At 34.4% G+C, this 20,899-nt stretch overlaps 1 protein-coding gene and 1 non-coding gene across 11 annotated transcripts in view; both read right to left on the reverse strand.

Annotated features, from left to right (window-relative positions):
* The window catches only part of AKAP9 (A-kinase anchoring protein 9), a 164,536-nt gene that overhangs the window by 69,710 nt on the left and 73,927 nt on the right, over positions 1–20,899 (reverse strand). For 6 of the 10 annotated variants that reach the window (XM_012450835.3, XM_012450833.3, XM_012450834.3 and 3 more), the window contains 8 exons: positions 19,069–19,165; positions 17,729–17,809; positions 7,760–8,116; positions 5,961–6,185; positions 4,688–4,828; positions 4,109–4,212; positions 3,257–3,352; positions 1,251–1,456 (listed from right to left, as the gene is read on the reverse strand). In XM_012450835.3, the coding sequence (XP_012306258.2) occupies positions 1,251–1,456; positions 3,257–3,352; positions 4,109–4,212; positions 4,688–4,828; positions 5,961–6,185; positions 7,760–8,116; positions 17,729–17,809; positions 19,069–19,165 (1,307 nt within the window). The remainder of the gene's footprint in view (positions 1–1,250; positions 1,457–3,256; positions 3,353–4,108; positions 4,213–4,687; positions 4,829–5,960; positions 6,186–7,759; positions 8,117–17,728; positions 17,810–19,068; positions 19,166–20,899) is intronic. The other 4 variants (XM_012450841.3, XM_012450839.3, XM_012450837.3 and 1 more) reach the window with 2 other exon arrangements.
* On the reverse strand, positions 17,030–17,146 carry LOC135276557 (U5 spliceosomal RNA). Its single transcript, XR_010344117.1, has one exon. It is a non-coding gene; the product is annotated as a U5 spliceosomal RNA (small nuclear RNA).

The following is a 20,899-nucleotide window of genomic DNA, read 5'->3' on the forward strand; positions in this document are numbered from 1 at the left end:
AAGTCCAGCAATGTGATGGAAAGAAATGGAAAAAAGAGGCTGGGTGTGGTGGCTCATGTCTGTAATCCTAGCACTTTGGGAGGCTGAGTCAGACAGATCACCTGAGGTCAGGAGTTCAAGACCAGCCTCACCAACATGGTAAAATCCTGTCTACTAAAAATACAAAAATTAGCTGGGCATGGTGGTGTGCACCTGTAGTCCCAGTTACTTCAGAGGCTGAGGCAGTAGAATCACTTGAAGTTGGGAGGCAGAGGTTGCAGTCAGCCGAGATTGTATCACTGCACTCCAGCCTGGGTAACAGAGTGAAACTCTGTTTCAAAAAAAAAAAAAAGAAAGAAAGAAAAAGAAAAGGAAGAGCCCAGTCCACACAGCTAAAGGAAGACGGAGTAACGAAGAAAGCTCTGTTGTATCAAGACCTCATCTCTGAATCCACACACATTTTGTAATATTTCAACCCACTTTTCCAAAAGGAATAAAGAATCTAGCAGAGGACAGTCCAAAGATAAGACCAAACCTTGGGTTTCTTATCAAGACTTTCTTCTAACCATTTCAACAGGTATGTGAAACTGATGCTGGATTCCTAAAAAGCCTTCATTTCTAATCTTTCCTTAATTTATAGGATGGTTTCAGGATGTCATCCCTACCTCACAGATACTGATAAGAGTCCTGAGTACTAAGTAGAAATTTTGTTTTATCAGTGGAGAAATGTAACAGGATTCTGGTTTATGTATGCACAGTAGCAACTCTGGGTAAATATAATGACAACTCTATGATACCCACCTGCAAAAATGCTATATAATAATGGTGTTTGACCACATGTTCTCACTCACAGGCGGGTGTTGAACAATGAGAACACAAGGACACAGGGAGGGGAGCACTACACACTAGGGTCTGTTGGGGGAATACAGGGGAGGGACAGCGGTGGGTGGGGAGTTGGGGAGAGATAGCACTGGGAGAAATGCCACATATAGGTGAAGGGGAGGAAGGCAGCAAATCACACTGCTACATGTGTACCTATGCAACAATCTTGCATGTTCTTCACATGTACCCCAAAACCTAAAATGCAATAAAAAATAAAAAATAAAAAAATAATGGTGTTTGAGAAGAGTCATTCTGAGGTATTTCTGTTTGAAGGTCCATTTGCTGGAAAATACTTATTTTCTCTTCTATATTTTCAACACATAGAAAAATGCCTTGAACTCAGCAAGATTTATTGAAATGATTGTTTCAACAGTACAGAAAACTAGTACCTTTTGTGTGTTCTTCATGGACACATGACTTCACAGATGCCTCTGCTTCTGACCTCCAAATTAGGCTGGCAGATGACTGGCTTTTACTGGATCTATCTAGAATCCCAAGGACATGGCGACCAATTGTTTCTTCAACAGCTGCTGTGGTCTTTACAACTTCTAAGAGGATCTTCAAAAGTCTGTTATTAGCTTTCTGGAGTGCATACCTGTACAGATAAAGAAGCACTGATTAAAATGTTTAATCTTTCTGAAGCAAACACTTTGATTATGTCCAACAAAAAACGCACTGTAAAATATATGATTTGAAAAATAACAGATGATCCTCTCCATTAAAATAATATGCAAGAGCATAGACAATAAAGTGCTTCTTGTTTTTCATTTGTGACTATATATATATATTTTTTGAATAGAGACGGGGTTTCACCATGTTGGCCAGGCTGGTCTTGAACTCCTGACCTCAGGTGATCCACCCGCCTTGGCCTCCCAAAGTGCTGGGATTACAGGTGTGAGCCACCGCGCCCAGTCTTATGACTGTATTATAAAGTGATTTGCTTTTGTCTGAAAAATTTTGGCCAATCAGCTTAATCATACCATTTTTTAAAATGTACAGTATCTAATTGACCTGAAAAAACCCAAATAACTAAAGTCTTATGCTAGTAACTAGGTTAAGAGAAAATTTTGGGAGACAAAATTTAAGTTTTAAAAACTATGGTAGTGACTAAGCATATGCAAGTTATTGAGCCTGATGTCCATAGTTATACATATGTATTTTGTACATTTAATCTTTCTATATGTCAAACATAAAAACATATTTTAAAACATAATTTTAAAATCACACCAGAAAAAATTACGTGGTAGTATTTGTACAAGTTAACGGTGATGAGCTGAATGTTTAAATTACTAAAAGTAATAGGCAGAGACCTGTTTTTAAAAAGTTCTGTAATGAAATTTCACTATCTGTCAACACCAGAGGGAGTATCACAGGCCGTTTTTATTACATCTATTCCAAATACAGAAATTTCTCAAGTTACACTCACCACACTCATTTCAGTCAGTAGAAGAAGCCTGTTTTCAACCAAATAGAATGAATTTGGTGTGTCTCTCTTTTTTAAAAGTAATCCTTATTTTAAAAAATTTGGCAAATAATGCTAACCACCCACCAAAAAAACCTCAGCAATCACTATTACAATTTTAATGCCTGTATTTCTAGACTTCTCCTCCTGCCTCTCATGAATATATACATATATATCTTTTAAAAAAACAAAAATGAGATCATCCTGAAAAAAGTGCTTTTGTACACTCTCTTTTTTGCTTAACATGAACATTCTATCATGTGAAGAAAGGTATTTCCATATATGGTGATTCAGAAGACTGCCTGATTAATTTTCTTAAAAACTAAACAACTCTCTTGTCCTAACAACTCAGTTCAGCAAAGGCACTGCAGCGGCAAACTTTATACATGCAGACAAAATAACAGACTTTCACGGTAAAGGTCTTCTGTCTTAAGGTAGTTTTATCTTTCAGCTTCACAATGTGGGAGATGCCAACAATCAGGCTAAAGGATATCTGTTTTCAAAGGCACATGACATATCTATTTTAAGATAAGATAATAAATGGAGAAGTTTTCCTTTAGTATTTGTCAAGTGAAAGAGACAGTTCTATTTTTGCACCTAGATCAAGTTCTCTGCTTATATAATCAAGAATACTAAAAATAAAACTCAAATAATTTAGTCGAAAGCCAAGGGTTTTATTTCCTTAACTTGTTCTGAGGTTTTGTTTAAGCCCCAAACCCCAGGACTAGAATAATATGAAAATAATTCTACTGAAAATAATTAAAATTAATCTGATGGTAAAAAAAAAAAAGAATACTCATTTTATTGGCATTTACTGTAAAAATTCCTAAAAATTAAATACTGCATAGTTTTCAAAATTTACCAATTAGAGATAAATAATATAAAATAAACAGTGTTTATTTTATATTGCCATGGTAACTCTAATTTTCATACACTGTCTTTCTTGTTTGAGTTCCATACTGACTGCGTTCCATACTGATGATCCAATGGGGAAGCCAAAATCTTAGGGGCCAAATTCCTCCATGCAAGCTGAGGAAGGAGGTTAGGAGGACACAAGAGGGTTGACAGTCACAGAAATTGGAAAAGGAGGAAATTAAGTTAGTAAATATTAGTTTTAATTTAAAATTAAAGAAATAATTTCATTTGAATAAAATAAAGTTTGAAATATTGTGCTTAAAGTCTTTAATACTAATGTAGGATAACTATTCTCACTTAATATTTATATTTTTATATTAATCTCTACAAAAATCAAAGGTTTGTTAACATCAGGTGATTAGTTTATTCCCATATAGGACTGGGATATAGATTAAAAGTTGTCATCTGTTATGTAGCAAATGCATGAAAGAAGTTTAATGTAGAATATTTACATTAACAATATATATATTTTTTGCTCAGCATAAACAAGCCAGGGGATGGCTTACACTGAATACATGTCCATACAGTGAAGGAATATAGTTCACAAGTAGAACTGTGTTTTTAGGATACAAAATGGCATCTAAGTATAAAATTAATCAAGAAAGTTTCAATATTCAAATACCTTAATACTAACAATTAAGTATGTGATTAATATCCAATCAAAAATTACACAGAAAATTTTTTTTTTAAAAATTACTATTTAATGATGAAAAACTGAAAAACTACACATATATGGACACGTTTCATACACAGTATGATGACTGTTAAGACAAAGTATAAACATACAAGATAAAAATAAAGATGAAGTTTATTACATGGAAACAACCATTTAAATTTACTTTGCACTGAAAAAGTACACATTTTATATACCTTTCATTAGATAAAATCTCAGGAGGCACATCATCAGGTTTTCTGTCCAATTCCTTTTCTTTAAATGTCTCTTCCTCAACTTCTCCTTGGTTTTCACTTCCATTCTGTTTAAGTTTGTGTAAAGGAAGAGAGGATAAGACAGAAAGAAAACCTGTCATCTTGGAAATAGTATGTCATTCTTCTATATTGCTATGAGATGAAATAGCAATCTCTGTGCACAAAATTGATACTATTTGGTATAATATTTAACTATATTTGAGATAAGTGTTATCAAAAGAGGATAAAACATTCTAGAACATAAAAAATTTTAATGGGTTCAAATTATGTATGCTATAGTGCAACAATAAAGTTTGTTAGGTTCTCTTTGGTGAAACAATAGTTGCTGTTACAGCAATGCCAGATCCAAATTACCTTAAATGAAATATAAGGCAATGACTCCACCTACCTTATACGTATGCAGTCATGAAATATGTTAAGCTCAATACCTATAAAGAATACATCTTATACCAACAACAAAGACAAACAAATGCTACTGAATTGGTGATCCATTGCTCCTAGGTGGGCCAAAGTCCATACTACCTGTGTTTGCGTACTGCTGTTGCGCAGCTCACAACACAGCTTCTCTCTTCCAGCTAAAGACAGCTGCTTTAGTGCTTCCAGCTCCTCTAAAAGCACCCTCTCTCTCTCTGAAACCAGGTTTTCATTATCTATGGAGGATCTCTAAATAAGAAAAAAGGTCATGAGAGAATATTGTTTGCGATAGAGAAAAAGGGCAGAAATATTAAGCAGATTCCTTTTAACCCCCAGGACCAATAGGTCCTGGCTCTACTTATAATTTATATTCCATCATAAGGGGTTAAAAGTATATACAAAGATCAATGCAAAATTTAAGATATTTTTTAAAAGCCAATCAAGCCTAAATATTCAGGAATTTGTGTGGTTCAATTAATTTTTATCAATTTTGCATTGAAAATTAAGAAGTTTGAATTCACAAAATGCAATGAAGAAAAGCAAAGTTAATTTTTCCAAATGTTTTATGCTCAGCTCCCAATTTTCCTATTATTTTATATTTGAAAGAATACATGTTATCTCTAGTTATTTATTTCTCTCTCTAGCTTCAGTTTTCAAAATTAAATTCAATAACTTTGTTTTCATAAGAACTTCTACATAAATATTTCTTGCTTTTCTACAATGGTTTTGTGACTATATTTTATACAGCAGTTGGCGAGAATCCAGCTCCCAAATACCAAGAAGTATTTAAATTTAGTCAAGAAAAGGATAAGAATGTTAAATAAATTTGCATTTCTCAAATCAAGAAGAGATGTTTCCCTGGAAAGAGTTCCAGAAACACAGTACTTCTGATTTCCATTCATGATTAAAAAGATGGATTAAAGACAGATAAAGATAAACCTTTGAGAGGCTAATTGGTGGACTCACAAAACTATAAATGAATATAAGAAAACTGAATGATAGTAACTCAGCACAATGTTACTTCCAAAATGTCAAAGTGCTATATATGGCTAATGGAATGATTTTAAAAAAACAAAAACAAAACAAAATACCTTGTAGCCACTTTTCCAGTGCTTGAAAAAGGAGTTAAATAAAATGACAGAAAGACAACGCCCACTCCAAGACTGAGGTAGGTGTCCCTTACAAGATCTAAAGCTTCTGTGTTAGTAGAATGTGTTCCTGATGCTAAATATATGTAGTTTATTCAGATTTCGGCCCAAAAAAAAAAAAAAAAATTATGGCTACATAAAAAATACTGCTGTTTTAATCTGGGGATCAGGTTCAAATTGGTGTTTGGAAAAAATAATAATTGGGGAGAGAAAAGGGACTATAAGACCCTTACCTGGGCTAATTGTCTATTAAGTCTTCTAATCTCTTCTTGCAGCTGTTCCTGGTCTTCTCGCTGTCTCTCCATCTGACGCATATGTGCTTGCCTTAATAGTTCTGTTGCCTGTTGATGTTCTTGGTATTGTCGTACAAGTTCCTGTCTCATATCTTCCAACTGTTCCTCATTTAACATTAGTTGTCTAGAAGCATCCATGCTTGACATCGAAATCTCATCATGAATCTTTAATAATAAAAAAAAAAAAATTCTATCATAACACATTTTGTGAAAATCTGTCAGCATTAATATTTTAAATATGAAAGCAATTCTATTATCCCACAAAGAATATTATATTTTATTTTTATTATTAAACAAAAACATAATTTTAAATGATGTTTTTCTTAATTATAATTCAAAAACAACATAAAGTTACTTTATTATCATATATGTTATTTTCCAAAAGCAAAACAGCTATTTATCAATTAGTTTAGATTTAATCTAACTCTAATAGAAAAAAAAGAACAAAGAAACTTAAGATTCCTTCTACTCTTAATGAAGCTGTAATGCCATTATTCCTCTTGACGTTTTAGGATGGGAAAATAGTATCAATGGAATATTTTTGTATTTTAAAATTAAATCTACGAAATATGAGAAACTACTCAGTTAATTTACACAGTGGTTATCACAGTACTATAGAGAAGTGTTGATTAAAAAAATTTTCAATACATTTTATTTGAAAATAAAAGCTTTACATTCTAGAGTCTCATACTCCTAGGAAGTCAACTCCTTAATACATTCTATGAGTACATCATTTCCTGGAGAGATGCTACTTAAATGAATAATTTTGCCTTGAACAATTGCTGGTAAATTAAAGAGGTCTTCAAGAACACCTAACAGGTTTTGCATTCCATAAAGAGTTGGCAATTTTATTTTATTTTATTTTATTTTTTGAGACAGAGTCTTGGTGTCACCCAGGCTGGAGTGCAGTGGTGCCCTCTTGGATCATTGCAACCTCCACCTCCCTGGTTCAAGTGATTCTTTGGCCTCAGCCTCCCAAGTAGCTGAGATTACAGGCGTGCACTGCCACGCCCAGCTAATTTTTGTATTTTTAGTAGAGATGGAGTTTCACCATGTTGGCTAGGCTGGTTTCGAACTCCTGACCTCAAGTAATCCACCTATATCAGCCTCCCAAAGTGCTGGGATTACAGGCATGAGCCACCATACCTGGCCTGTAGTTGGCAACTTGAATATTAGTCTGAACAAAACATAACCTATCCTGAATATTAATAAAAATTTTAATTCAGATAATGTTAAAATAAGTAGGATTTATTACTTTCTGTTAAAGGCAGTGGACAGTCGAGGTACAGACACAGAATAGATCTTCTATTAATGAATAAGTAAAGAAATCAAGAATTAGGATATAGACAGTAAATTCCTTTAAATAGTCTTCCTAAATAGGTAGCTATTTCCTTGTAATATTGTTATATTTAATTAAGTAAATATTTTATTCACAGATATTACCAAACTGTAGTACAGTTAATCTTGAAACAGAATTAATGTGCATACAACTTACAATGGGATTTTACCAGGTACAACATCTTTAAGATAAACAAGAATACCACGAACCAGACTTGTTTTATCTGATACTAATAATTAAGTCACCTATCCATATATCTTACAATTAATAAAACAATGTGAATCATACGACTGAATTTGATATTTTCCTCCTCCATTAAGCGCAGTATTGTTAATATTTTTATAGCAAAGGAATTCACAATTTTTAAATAAGTTTTTTACATTCAAGGAGGCATACTTACAGATTCTCTAACTGTAAATGTTTTATCTTTGGAGAACATTTCTTCTGAAATAGTCAGTACACAGTCCTTTGTTTCTAGCATTTCATCGGGATCATCATTTGATAATAAAACGTCCTTTCCATGTTCTCCTAACTCTTTACTAAGTGGTTTAAATTCCTCTTTAAATTTCACATCCACTGTCTCAAAAGTCTGAAAAGGAATTTGATCCTGTGATAATTTCCTTTCACTAAAATAATGTTGTTCTTTCTGACACACAGCATGTGCTTGCTCTGATGATGTAGTATTTTCTTTTCCCCCAGATATTCTTCTAGACAGTTCAGTTTGTTGAGCAAATGCTATGCTCATTGACACAATAACCTAAAGAAATAACAGCAAACAACAAAGGATTAGATTTAGAAATATCACCAGGAATTTAAAAAGCAAGTTACTACTCAAAATTGTATGAACAGAAGAAAGCATGGCCTCATGGTTCTAAACAAAAAGAAATCCTATAATAAAGTAATACAGATACAGATTTTCTATTTTACCATAAATCTAATGTCAAAGTATTTATTTTATGGCCTGCCAATTTAAATAAAAAGTAAAATATTTTCTTATTACAACAGCAATAAATGTTCAGTAAAAATTAGAAAATAAAAGCCCTTATCTTTCTCTCTTCCAAGAAAAATCACTGTAAACACTTTATTAAATACTTTTCCAAACCTTCTTACTCTTCTTTACGTATAGAGACAGATATGAATACAGATATCATTTTCCTATAAAAATGTGATCATAGGCTGGGCGCGGTGGCTCATGCTTGTAATCCCAGCACCTTGGGAGGCTGTGGTGGGTGGATCACTTGAGGTGGGGAGTTCGAGACCAGTCTGACCAACATGGAGAAACCCCATCTCTACTAAAAATACAAACTTAGCCAGGTGAGGTGGTGCATGCCTGTGATCCCAGCTACTTGGGAGGCTGAACCAGGAGAATCTCTTGAACTCGGGAGGCAGAGGTTGCGGTGAGCCGAGATTGTGCCATTGCACTCCAGTGTGGGCAAGAAGAGCGAAACTCCGTCCCTCCACCCCCCCAAAAATGTGATCATATTCTAATACTGGAACCAGTTTTTATAGCTTAACTATAGTAAATATGTCTTCAAGTTAGGAAATAGAAATATATTTCTATATAATTTCCAATGGGTTCAAAGTTTCCTATTACATAGATGCATCATAAGTTTATTACATCAGTTCTCTCTGTTGGACATTTAGAGTGATCCCTCTCTTTTATTTTTTAAACACTAGTATGATGAAATATTTGTAATTTTATCATTGTGCATTCTTATTTCCTCAAAATAAATTCCCAGGAGCAGAACACTTAGTTTGTATGACTGGTAAATATGAGTAGACATTTCACTATAATCCAATTTGATCTTTCACTACAACTATGATCCTGAATCCCTGCTTATTCTAGCCTCCCACCCCCACCCAGCACAAGTACTTGGGAATTCTGACTAGCAGTTTTGGCTTTGACAAGTCCCTAAACCTTTGAGAACCAACTGTATCAATTAAGCCCTTTTTGAATAGATAATTTGTAATGAAGGAAGGGTGGCTATAATAAACACAGAATAAAGTATGCCTGGGATTAGAAATATTTGTACCTACTGACCTGCAGCCTTCTTCGTTTTTCTTGCTGGTCCAGGTCATATAACTGGACTTTTGTTTTAATTTCCTGTCTTGAATCTGATTCACCTATTTGGGGTCCTGATTCTCACCTGGTTCCTGTGCTAGCTTCCTTTGGAATAATTTGACTCAAAAACACTAAGCAAATAAATCATTAAAGCTGAGTTCAAAATCCTATAGTCTTCTCTAAGCTCACTTTTAATTTTTTTGAGACGGAGTTTCTCTCTTGTTGCCCAGGCTGGAGTGCAGGCGAGATCTCGGCTCACTGCAACCTCTGCCTCCTGGGTTCAAGCGATTCTCCTACCTCAGCCTCCCAAGTAGCTGGGATTACAGGCATGTGCCACCACGCCCAGCTAATTTTTTGTAGAGACGAAGTTTCTCCATGTTGGTCAGGCTGGTCTTGAACTTTGACCTCAGGTGATCCACCCACCTTGGCCTCCCAAAGTGCTGGGATTACAGGACTAAGCCATCTCGCCTGGCCCTAAGCTCACTTTCTAAAAGGTAACATGATATTATTCCGCATCTAAATGAATCTGTCTAAAAGTATAGTGCTAAAACTGACTTGGAGGAATAATTATAATACCAGTAGTCAATGCAGAGAAAATTCAAGTGCTGAAACATTAGGAACCACATCAAAAGTCACATATTTAATAAATGTTAGGGAGGAAATTTGAATCAAAATGTCTCTATACAGAGCTTGAGCACCTTAAACACTATATATCATCCTGCTTCTGCCCAGATAATCCTGCTACTACATCTCACCTACCAAATTGGACCTCTGGGTGCCTATGCTAGCTCAGACAGAACCAGGGTTTGGTAACAACAATGTCATCTGGAACATATACTCATTACAGCAAAATGTCACAAGACAAAGATAATCAAAAATAATTAACTAGACAATACAACTTAACAAAACATATCTATAACTTTTTCTAATTAGTAGTCAAAACCTTAAGACTGGGTTTTGCTTTAATTTCCTGTCTTGAACCTGATCTGCCTCTGTCTCTTCATACTGAACATACTACGAATATAACATGGAAAAACAAAAAGATTAAAAATATGAAAGAGAATAACAGAAATATGAAGGATAGAGAATGGTCAACCAACATCTAATTAGAGTTCCAGAAGGATATAATAGAGAACAATGGAAAGGAACTATTTCAGGAGGTAATGGCTGAGAACATTTATAGAAGACACCACTGCCAAGATTCAAGACGATCAATGAATTATAATAAAAACAAATACTGCATCTCTACAAAAACATTTGTAGCTGGGTGTGATGAGCTATTCCAGGGAATGAGGTGAGAGGATTGTGCGAGCTCAGGAGTGTAAGGCTACAGTGAACTATGATCACATCACTGCACTCCAGCCTGGGTGACAGAACCCATCTCAAAAAAAAAAAACAAAAACACACACACACCAAAATCAAAAATATCTTAAATGTTTCCAAAGCAAAAAGATGTATTACCCACAAGGGAACAACAAACTGACAAGAACCTTGTCGACAGAAACAAGAAATCAGAAAACACTGGAATGTTATCTTCAAAATTCTGGCATAAAAATAACTGTTAATCAGGTTCAAACAGTCAACAAAACAAACTTTTATGGACAAAAACAAAGACAATTAAAAAACATAGTTTACTCCCAATAGATAATCAGTTAAAAAAAAAACTTCCAAAAATTTTTCTTCAAAAAGAAATAAGATCCTAAAAGGATGGCCTATGATGCAAAAAGGATTTGAACATAAACATCCTTTTTTTAAAAAAAAGTGGGCAAATTGAAATACTGACGGTATAAGACAATAATTTTATCTGAATTGTGGAATAAGAAAACACAAAGACTGTGCTTCCAGGCAACATAAAATAAGCCCACTACAGCCTGCTTCTCCCACTGATTACCTAAAAATTCTGAGCAAAATACAGAAACAACTGAAGAATTATGAAGAGTAAACAACAGCTAGGAGACTGCAGAGGAAGTAAAAACTTACAGAGGTAATTTGTATGGGAAAGATGAAACAGGATTTTTAGTCTGAACCTAACTGGGCGAACTGCCTATTTTTCTTTTCAAAATTCACATTCTTCAAAGAATTATAATGACATCCAGAGCATATAAAACATACAATTCAAAACATTAAATATACAATTCAAAATTAGACAACATATAATTAGTTGCATGTTGAACTCATTATCAGCACACCTGTTCTAAAAGAAATACTAAAGGAAGGTTTTCAGGCTAAAGAAAAATGGCACCAGAGGGAAATCTGAAATTTGAACAATAGTAGAACACATACTCTTTTCAAGTACACACGGAGCATTCACCCAGAAAAGACCATATTTTGGGCATCAAATTTAAAAGAACAGAAACTATATGAGGTATTTTGCCTGACCACAAAGAAACTTAAAAATTAATTAATCAACAACAGGAAACTATCTGAAAATCATAAACACAAGGAAATCTGTACATTTCTAAATAACTCATGAATCAAAGAGGAAGTCATAGAGGAAATAATATATTGCAATTGAATGAAAATTTGCAGAATGCAGCTTTAAATCCTGCATACAAGGAAACATTGCTATACTTACAAGCTATAATGTTTAAAGCTATAATACTATACTTTCAAGTATAGCATTAAATGCATTCATTAGAAAAGAAGAAATGTCTTTTAGGAAAGCAGAAGAAGAGCAAATTAAATCCAAAGCAAGCAGAAAAAGGATATCAAAAAGATAAGGGCAGCAATCAAAAATAAACACAAAAACAATGAAACCAAAAGCTGAATCCTTAATATCAATACAATCAATAAACCTCTAGTTAGTCTAACAAAAAGGTGAGAAACAGGGATAACACTGCAGATTCCACAGACATTAAATGATGAAAGAATACTACAGGTGGGTCCCAGCACTTTGGGAGGCTGAGGTGGGTGGATTACTTGAGGTCAGGAGTTAAGAGTCAAACCCCATCTCTACCAAAACAAACAAACAAACAAACAAACAAACAAAACCCCACAAAAATTAGCTGGGTGTAGTGGTGTGTGCCTGTAATCCCAGCTACTTGAAAGGCTGAGGCAGGAGAATAAGGTAGAGGTTGCAGTGAACTGAGATTGGGCCACTGCGCTCTAGCCTGGGTGACAAGAGTGAAACGCAATCTCAAAAAAAAAATACTACAACACAACTCTACCTATATAAATTCAACAACTTAAAGGAAATGGACCAATTCTTTGAGTAATACAAACTACCAACAGTCATTCAAAAAGAAATAGATAACCAACATAAAACTAAATCTATTAGATAAATTGGATTAACAGCTTAAAAACATATTCCAACAAAGAATACTCCAGGCTCAGTTGCATTCACTGGTAAAACTAAAAAAATTTAAGGATGAAATAATACCAATTCTATGTAAATTACTCCAGAAAATAGAAGAGGTAATATATTTCAACACTGTATGGAGGCCAGCATTATTCTGATATACAAACCAAGACATTACAAGAAAACAAAACTTCAAATAATATTTCTCATGAACACAGATATAAATATCTTTGCCACAATATTAGCAAAGAGAATCTAGCAATGTATAAAGAAAGGGGGTTGGCTTCTGAGCCGGCATGGGATGATTGAAATGTTTTATACCTTGATTGTGGTATTAGTTTCTCAACTTTTAACATTTGTTAAAACTCACCAAATTTTGCACTTATAATTGGTAAATTTCATATTATGTAAATTATACCTCAGTAAAGGGAATTACAAACAAAGAACAAAAACACAAAGGAAGCTGTTGAAATTTTAAAAAATTGGTAACCTAAAGATCACTTTCTTTTGTATATGTATTCAGATTAGAAAGAAATGACAAGATGTAATTATAAAAATTCTGGTTTAGGGCTGGGCACAGTGGCTCATGCCTGTAATCCCAGCACTTTGGGAGGCTGACGTGGGCAGATTATGAGATCAGTAGTTCGAGACCAGTCCGGCTAAAATAGTGAAACCCTGTCTCTACTAAAAATATAAAAATTAGCTGGGTGTGGTGGTGCGCGCCTGTAATCCCAGCTACTTGGGAGGCTGAGGCAGGAGAATCACGTAAACCTGGAAGACAAGAGGTTGCAGTGAGCTGAGATTGCACCATTGCACTCCAGCCTAGGAGACAGTGTGAGACTTCGTCTCAAAAAAAAAAAAAAATTTTTTTTTTGGTTTGGCAACTAAAAAAACCAGACTTAACCACCCTGTTACTCTTTCCTTTCCCTTCGCTATACTGTCTAACAAAATTCCACTTCTGGTTACAGTTAAATGTGCCTGTGTAGCTGAATTTAACTGAGGAGGGGGAAAAAAAATCCAACCAACCTGATTGATCTTATTTTAAATTCATAACCACTACCTTTAAAATGGGCCCTTAATGGAATCAGGCAATTTTACTCCATTTCCGATTCCTTCCCCTAGACAGACCTTTTCTCTCCTCTTAAACTCCAACATTTTCTCTTTCTTTGTCTCTCTCAGGTGTCGACCTTGCTTGTTTTAGTGATAAAACAGAAGCAATTACTAGAAGAGAACTTTCACAAGCTCCAAATACATCTCAAAAGATACCTGAATAATGAACCAAATATTCTTTGCCTTCCTTCCTAATATTATGGATTACACTGCCATGCTCCTATCTAATGGCAACCATCCAGGGAATGGAATCCCGTCATCTAATCAAGGACCTAGCAACTGCTCCTCTGACTCCTAAATCAGCTATTTCCCATCCTCTCTCTTCAATCATTTCCATTAGCACAGAAATAGATGTAATATCCGTCATTTAAAACAAAAACAAAACAGCAACAACAAAAACTCACCACTTGACCCCCATACCACTCTTTACCACTATTTCTCTGCAATCCATGGCAAACACACACACACAGACACACACAAAACAACAAAACTACATTTTATATTATCACCCAGGGGACACACAGGTATGTATGTCTATAATTAAAACCTTCCATTAATATTAAAATCTGACTCCCAACTCCCTAAATGGATTTCATGCCTTAAGAACGAGTTACAACTCACAGTTTAAAAAACATTACTCTATATGCTAACTCCCAAATTTACATTTCTAGTTTTATCTTATTTCCTAAAATCTAGATTATATCCAAACCACTGGCACTGACTTTCCTCAACATTTCCTTGGCTGTCTTTCCTCGACATTTATATTTGGACATTTAGTAACTATTTTTTCATTTAATGAGCCAAAAGCTGAATTCCAAGTCTCCTCATTCCTCTTCAAAACTACTCCTTTGCAGCCTTTGCCATCCTACCAAAGAACTCTAAGCAAATACCAATTTGACTCTTCAAGTTGCTCAGGTCAAATAACCTAGTGTAATATACTCCCCTGAAGTGTGAGCCCTTGCCCTCTTTCCAAGTATTTCTTCGTCCTATATCCAGTTACATCTGCAGAAGAGACAAATCTGTGCCAGGATTTCACATTTCACAAAATGGGTTCCATGAATGTGGGGGTTGCAGGATTAAACTGAACTGTCCACCAACTCAGCAGAGGTAGCAGTTGGGCAAGCAGCCTTCACAAACTCTAGTCAAGTCTCCTGACCACGTCTTAAAGACACCTATTAGAGTAATTTTTGACCTTTCTTTTTTCTTGTCTCTCTCTCTCTCTTTTTTTTTTTTGAGATGGAGTTTCACTCTGTCACCCAGGCTGGAGTGCAGTGGTGCTATCTCGGCTCACCACAGCCTCCACCTCCCGGGTTCAAGCGATTCTCCTGCCTCAGCCTCCTGAGTAGCTGGGACTACAGGTGTACGCCACCATGCCCAGCTAATTTTGTATTTTTAGTAGAGATGGGGTTTCTCCGTGTTGGTCAGGCTGGTCTCGAACTCCTGACCTCAGGTGATCCGCCTGCTTCGGCCTCCCACAGTGCTGGGATTACAGGCGTGAGTCACTGTGCCCAGCCTTTGTCTTGTCTTTCTTGACTTTTCCTTTCATATTTCTTTAAAAGGTCCTCCACCTGATATCTTCCCGATTCACTCCCTCACTTCCTTTAGGATTTTCCTCTAATGTCACTTCATAAGTCAGGCCTTCCATGACAACCCTATATAAAATAACACTATCTCACTCCCCATGGATTTTCCTAGTCCCATATATTTGTTTTTTTTCTTCATAGTACTTATCATCTGTATGTTATCTACCTGTACCAACTAGAATGTAACGTCTATGAGAGCAAAGATGTCATCCTCTTTTATTCTGTTATGCCTCAGCATCCAGAACACTGCCTAATAGTGAAATGTAAATAAATGTCTAATTTCAATAGCATGTGCCCAAATCACAGGAGGAAACTAATGTGATCTACACTGGGAATCACTACTCTCATTGGGCTTCTTCTATATAGACTTGTGCTTTTAGAAAAATGATTCTTAGCCAGGTATAGTGCCTCATGCCTATAATTCCAGCACTTCGGTAGGCTGAAGTGAGTGGACTGCTTGAGGTCAGGAGTTTGAGACCAATGTGGCCAACATAGCAAAACCCAGTCTCTACAAAAAAATACAAAAAAATTAGCTGAGGTAGTGGTGCACACCTGTAGTCCCAGCTAGTTGGGAGGCTCAGGTGGGAGGATGGCTTGAGCCCAAGCGTCAGAGTTTGCAGTGAGCAGAGATTGTGCCACTGCACTCCAACCTGGGCCACAGAGCAAGACCCTGTCTCAAAAAAAAAAGAAAAGAAAAGAAAAGAAAAATGGTTCTCAATCTTCTTCTATCATATCTGAGGGGTATAGGGTACAGCATAATCCCATCAGTACTGGTGACTAATGTCAACAATCTACATTATTCTAGGACCAAGCTCCGCCATCAAATGTAGTCTCTTGGACCATAGTATCTTGGCTGCCTTTAGAAGAGTTTTCACTGACCTGTACTTTGGTGCTTTGCTATCAGCTTGAGTGAATAATGCTTTTAAAAACATCTTTATATTACCACCATTATCATAATAATAAGACTACTTTCAAAATAATATTAATGAGTCTTTACTATGTATCAGCTTATCTGCAAAGTGTTCTATGTGCATTAGCTCATTGAATTCTTAAAAAAATTACTGCTATGCCAATTATTTTCTCTTTCAACATATGCAACACTGAGATTCAGAAGTTAAGTAACTTTCCTAAAGTCACAAATCTAGTAAACCAAAAGAACAGCACATTAAAGTATGGTATATCCAATACTAAACCTCATGTTAGTTACTATACCCTGATACTCCATTTGATAAATTTGTGTAAGAGCTACATGCAAGAGAAAACTTGCATTCCTCCAAGAACTAGACATTGAAAGCTATATAAAAAAAATAGTGCTTCACTTTTCACTTTAGTCATAATAAGCGAGTAAGTCCTTATGGCCCCGATATTTCCTTGAGTCTTGACTTTCTCATCTAATTTATGTTTTTCCTAATTCCTTATGTATTTCCTTTATATCCTACCAATCAATCCTACCCCTTTAAAATGCAAAAATTCCACTGGGATTGTTATATTAAAACAGTTGAAATATTATTAAAAAAATAAGCAGACAAATTCATAATTCAACAGTTCCAGTATGAAAAGCCAACCAGGTATATACATTTTCTTTTATTATTATTATTATTATTTTTTTTCATAATGAGCTCTGCCTAAGCAGGATATCAAAAAATTCAGTTATAAACTCATAATTGTTCCTCTCCACAGAAATCTTTAGTAAAAGGCGAAAGATTTATTCGTTATGAAGAGAAACCAGAGCACAAGTATACACATTTTGAAAAGGAATACAAAGACAAAACAAACAGAACCATAATGTTACACTAGGTTATGTGGCTAATATTCAAGAATGACTCTGGACACAGCTAATAAGCATACAGAGATGAGCAAAACTCAACATTGATAAACTCCTTCACTTAGCCAGGAGCTAATTAATACTGAGTGATAATCCTCCCTTAGTACCTGTAGTCATTACCTAACAAAAATTCTCTGATTGGAAATAGATACAGATAATGAACACAGAGGACTAACCATTTTCTCTTTCTTTTCCTATCTTCTCCCCAGCTTTTAGGGAAGACCAAACTCTTTCACAAGGTAACAAATACATAGACTTGTTTTGGCATTCTGAAAAGCTTCTAATTAATTGTCTACATCAAGAAGAATGCTCCTCTCAAAAATTCCCAAATATTTTGTTTAAAGGCAACTATAATTGATATCATTATCCAACCACTTAAAGATGAACTATATATGAAACATAACTAAAAATAAAAATAAAATCTATATTATTTTTGAAGGCTCAAAGGGAATATAAACCAAGATAATCTTCCAGATAAGCTATAAGCTTACCTTAGCTACTTCTTCTTCTAATCGTTCTTGGTATTGTTTTTCCAACAACTTAACCATATTTGTTTCCTCTTCACCAGAAAACTGCATTTAAAAGCAAAATATGACATTTATTTATATTAATTATACACCATTTATTTTTAAACTTCTACCTCAAAATGTTCTGAAAGTATCAGTATTTTTAGAAAATTTCTACATACTTTCAGCAAAAAATTAATTTTAATTATACTTACTGTGAACTTAACAATCAAAGATGCAAAGAGAGATATATTTACATATTTATAAATACTTATGTATAGTTCTAGAGTGGGAAAAGGATACTTAAATATAACTAATAAAATATTTATGTGCATATATAGTTCCTTTTAAGTAAAATGTTAAAAAGTGGCTATCTTTGCTCATGACATTACAAGCAAATTTTCTTTTCTTCTTGGTACTTATTAACACTATCTAATTTTCTACAAATACAAATTACTTTTATCAATAGAAAAAAACCAGAAACTTTAAAAAAATGTAAATATTTTCTCAGTATGAAAGTATTTCTTTATTTACCAATTATTATGATACGGGATTGAGTATAGAAGAATCAAGGATTAAAGGATTTGTCTAACATCTTTCCTCTGTTTACTGAGTGAGAAATAATGATTATCTTAATTTTTTCTAAAACTTAACAGCTAAAAATCTACTGAATGAACACCAGAGTTTTGCAGGTGTGGGTCTGAGGAAGCTGCAGGTGTTAAGAAATTGAGAATACAATGCTGAGCAGAGGTAGGGGGTGGTTTAGTTAGATGGCATGCACTGTAAAAGATGTGAAACTTTTGTATACTATACAGACCTTACTGGAGCAGGCCTAACCTATTATCCCAGCCCTATTGTCTTGGATTCTGGGGATTCCTAAACACTTTTCTGGAGATGGCCTGGTCCAACTTCCCATGCTGGGAAGACACAGCTATGTTGGCCAGGGCACTGAAATTAATTTGTACATAGCCCACATGTTACAAAAAACAAGACAAATCTTAAACTATAAACATATTTAAGGGAAATATAACCCCTCAAACTTTTTTTTTTATTTTCTTGTTTTTCTCTTTATCTTTTTTTCTTTTTTATTTATTTATTTCTTTTATAACCCCTCAAACTCAACTTCCTCTGTGTTTTTCCATATGCTATAAAAATATATTAAATTTCTTCACATATGTATTCTGGGTTTTCTATATAAGGTATTATCCTCATGTTTATTATGCTTACTTCTCAGCAACTATTTATTAGTAAATCAGACATAAAAATGATAGTTAGAAAAATCAGTGTATATAACAGTTAAAAGATGAAAATTAAAAATATAATACCTCTATTGTACCATCAATATTCTTTTTCACACAACTTCCAGGATACATTGTTCTCTGTGCATCAGATTCTGTAATTACCACTGAATCAATGGAGAAGCTAAATATAAATAAAAAGGGTTAAAGAATTAGAGTTGCATATGTGCTTTAGTGTTCATCCAAAATCTATACCACACATAAAATATGTACTGGGGCATGGGAGACAATAATGAGTCAAGGGTTATAAGCATTGTAACTTAAATCTTATTTTTGACTAGTATTTCCACTTAAAAGAACACAATTGAATAACAGAGTATTTTAACAGCTCATCGACTGAATTTTATGTCATTTTACACTACAAATGTATGATATGAAACTATTTATATGTACGGACTCTTTTTTTTGTGGAGATGGAGTCTTACTATGTTACACAGGTTGTTCTTGAACTTCTTGAACTCCTGGCCTCAAGTAATCCTCCCATCTCAGCCTCCAAATGTGCTGGGATTACAGGCATAAGCCACTGTGATTGGCCAGTAAAAACATTTTTTAAAAGTTATCTAAGATACATTACTGACTTTTAAAAAGTTTGTAAAATCTCACTTATATGAGAAACTTCTTTTAACATATATATGTACATTTACATACAAAAAGTTTGATTTTCTTCCTATGTATGCACATCAAAAGTAACAATGTTTACCTCTAGTGGAACTCATGAGTGACGGTAAAGAGAAGAATCTTAATTTACAAGTACTCACTTTTGGACTCTTTTGTTTTATCTTTTGGTATTCACATCTATACTGTGTAGTTTTTACATGCATTCACTATTAAAAATTTTTTTTTTCTTAAAATGTTAGCTTGGGTCATAAAAACTAAGGTAAGATCAGTACTTAGGAACCATGGGAAAAAGATAAAAGGAGCAAATTATAATTTTCATTTCTGGCAAATACAATTTTCCACACCTATTTTTATGTGCAACTATGCTGCCTTCTTAGTTTGATCCTCCTCTTGTCTACACACCCTTCTTTCTTCTTTTCTTTTCTACCCTAAATTCTGCCCAAAACTGGCCAGATAAAAGTTGTCATCATCCCATTTCATAACTCATATAGCTAAATCCCTAATGATGACCATTTGATTGCTTCCAACTGTTCATCATTACAAACAATGCTATAATATAGATCTTTAGAAACCTCTCTTGGTACACTTCCATGGATGTTTCTGTATGATAAAATCTTATAAGTAACTGTTAAGTTTAATGTTTTAATACAGGGCCATATTCCAAAAAGTTATATTAATTTAATTCTCATAATAGTATCATTTAAGTATTTTCTCAAAACTTCAGCAATTGGGGGTCATAACAATTGTAAAACTTTGCTAGAACACACGTCTTTATTTTTAAGAAGACACTTTCTTTCCAATGCTATTGGCCATTTAGGTTTTTCCTGCTGTGAATTGCCTTCTCATGTTCTATGACCACCCTATGCTTCTAAAAACTCGTTCCCTTGTCTTTCTTCTCTGCCCTTTCCTGCTTCTTCTGTTTTTCTTATTATTTTGTCTCTGTTTTCCTCACTGTACCTTGTATATACTCCTCTGATCCTTGGTTTTATGTCTTGGATCTTATTTTCACAGCCTAGAAAGTCCTCCTGATTATCTATCCAGCCATTATGATCTAAATTCCAAAAAGTACTACTTAGTCCACAATGACTTCATTCTTTAAGCTTTACAGTATTTGCAGGTGTTTACTCCAAACTGAAAAAAAATAGACTGGTGTAGACTGAATTCATTGTTCCCCTCTTGCAATTAAGCTCCTATTATCCCCAACCCCTATTGATTTTCCTATTTATATGATGTATTTTCA

Source organism: Aotus nancymaae, unplaced genomic scaffold (genome assembly GCF_030222135.1).
Source record: "Aotus nancymaae isolate 86718 unplaced genomic scaffold, 86718_ANA_hifiasm-v0.15.2.pri h1tg000025l, whole genome shotgun sequence".
In the NCBI taxonomy this organism is placed as follows: Eukaryota; Metazoa; Chordata; class Mammalia; order Primates; family Aotidae; genus Aotus; species Aotus nancymaae.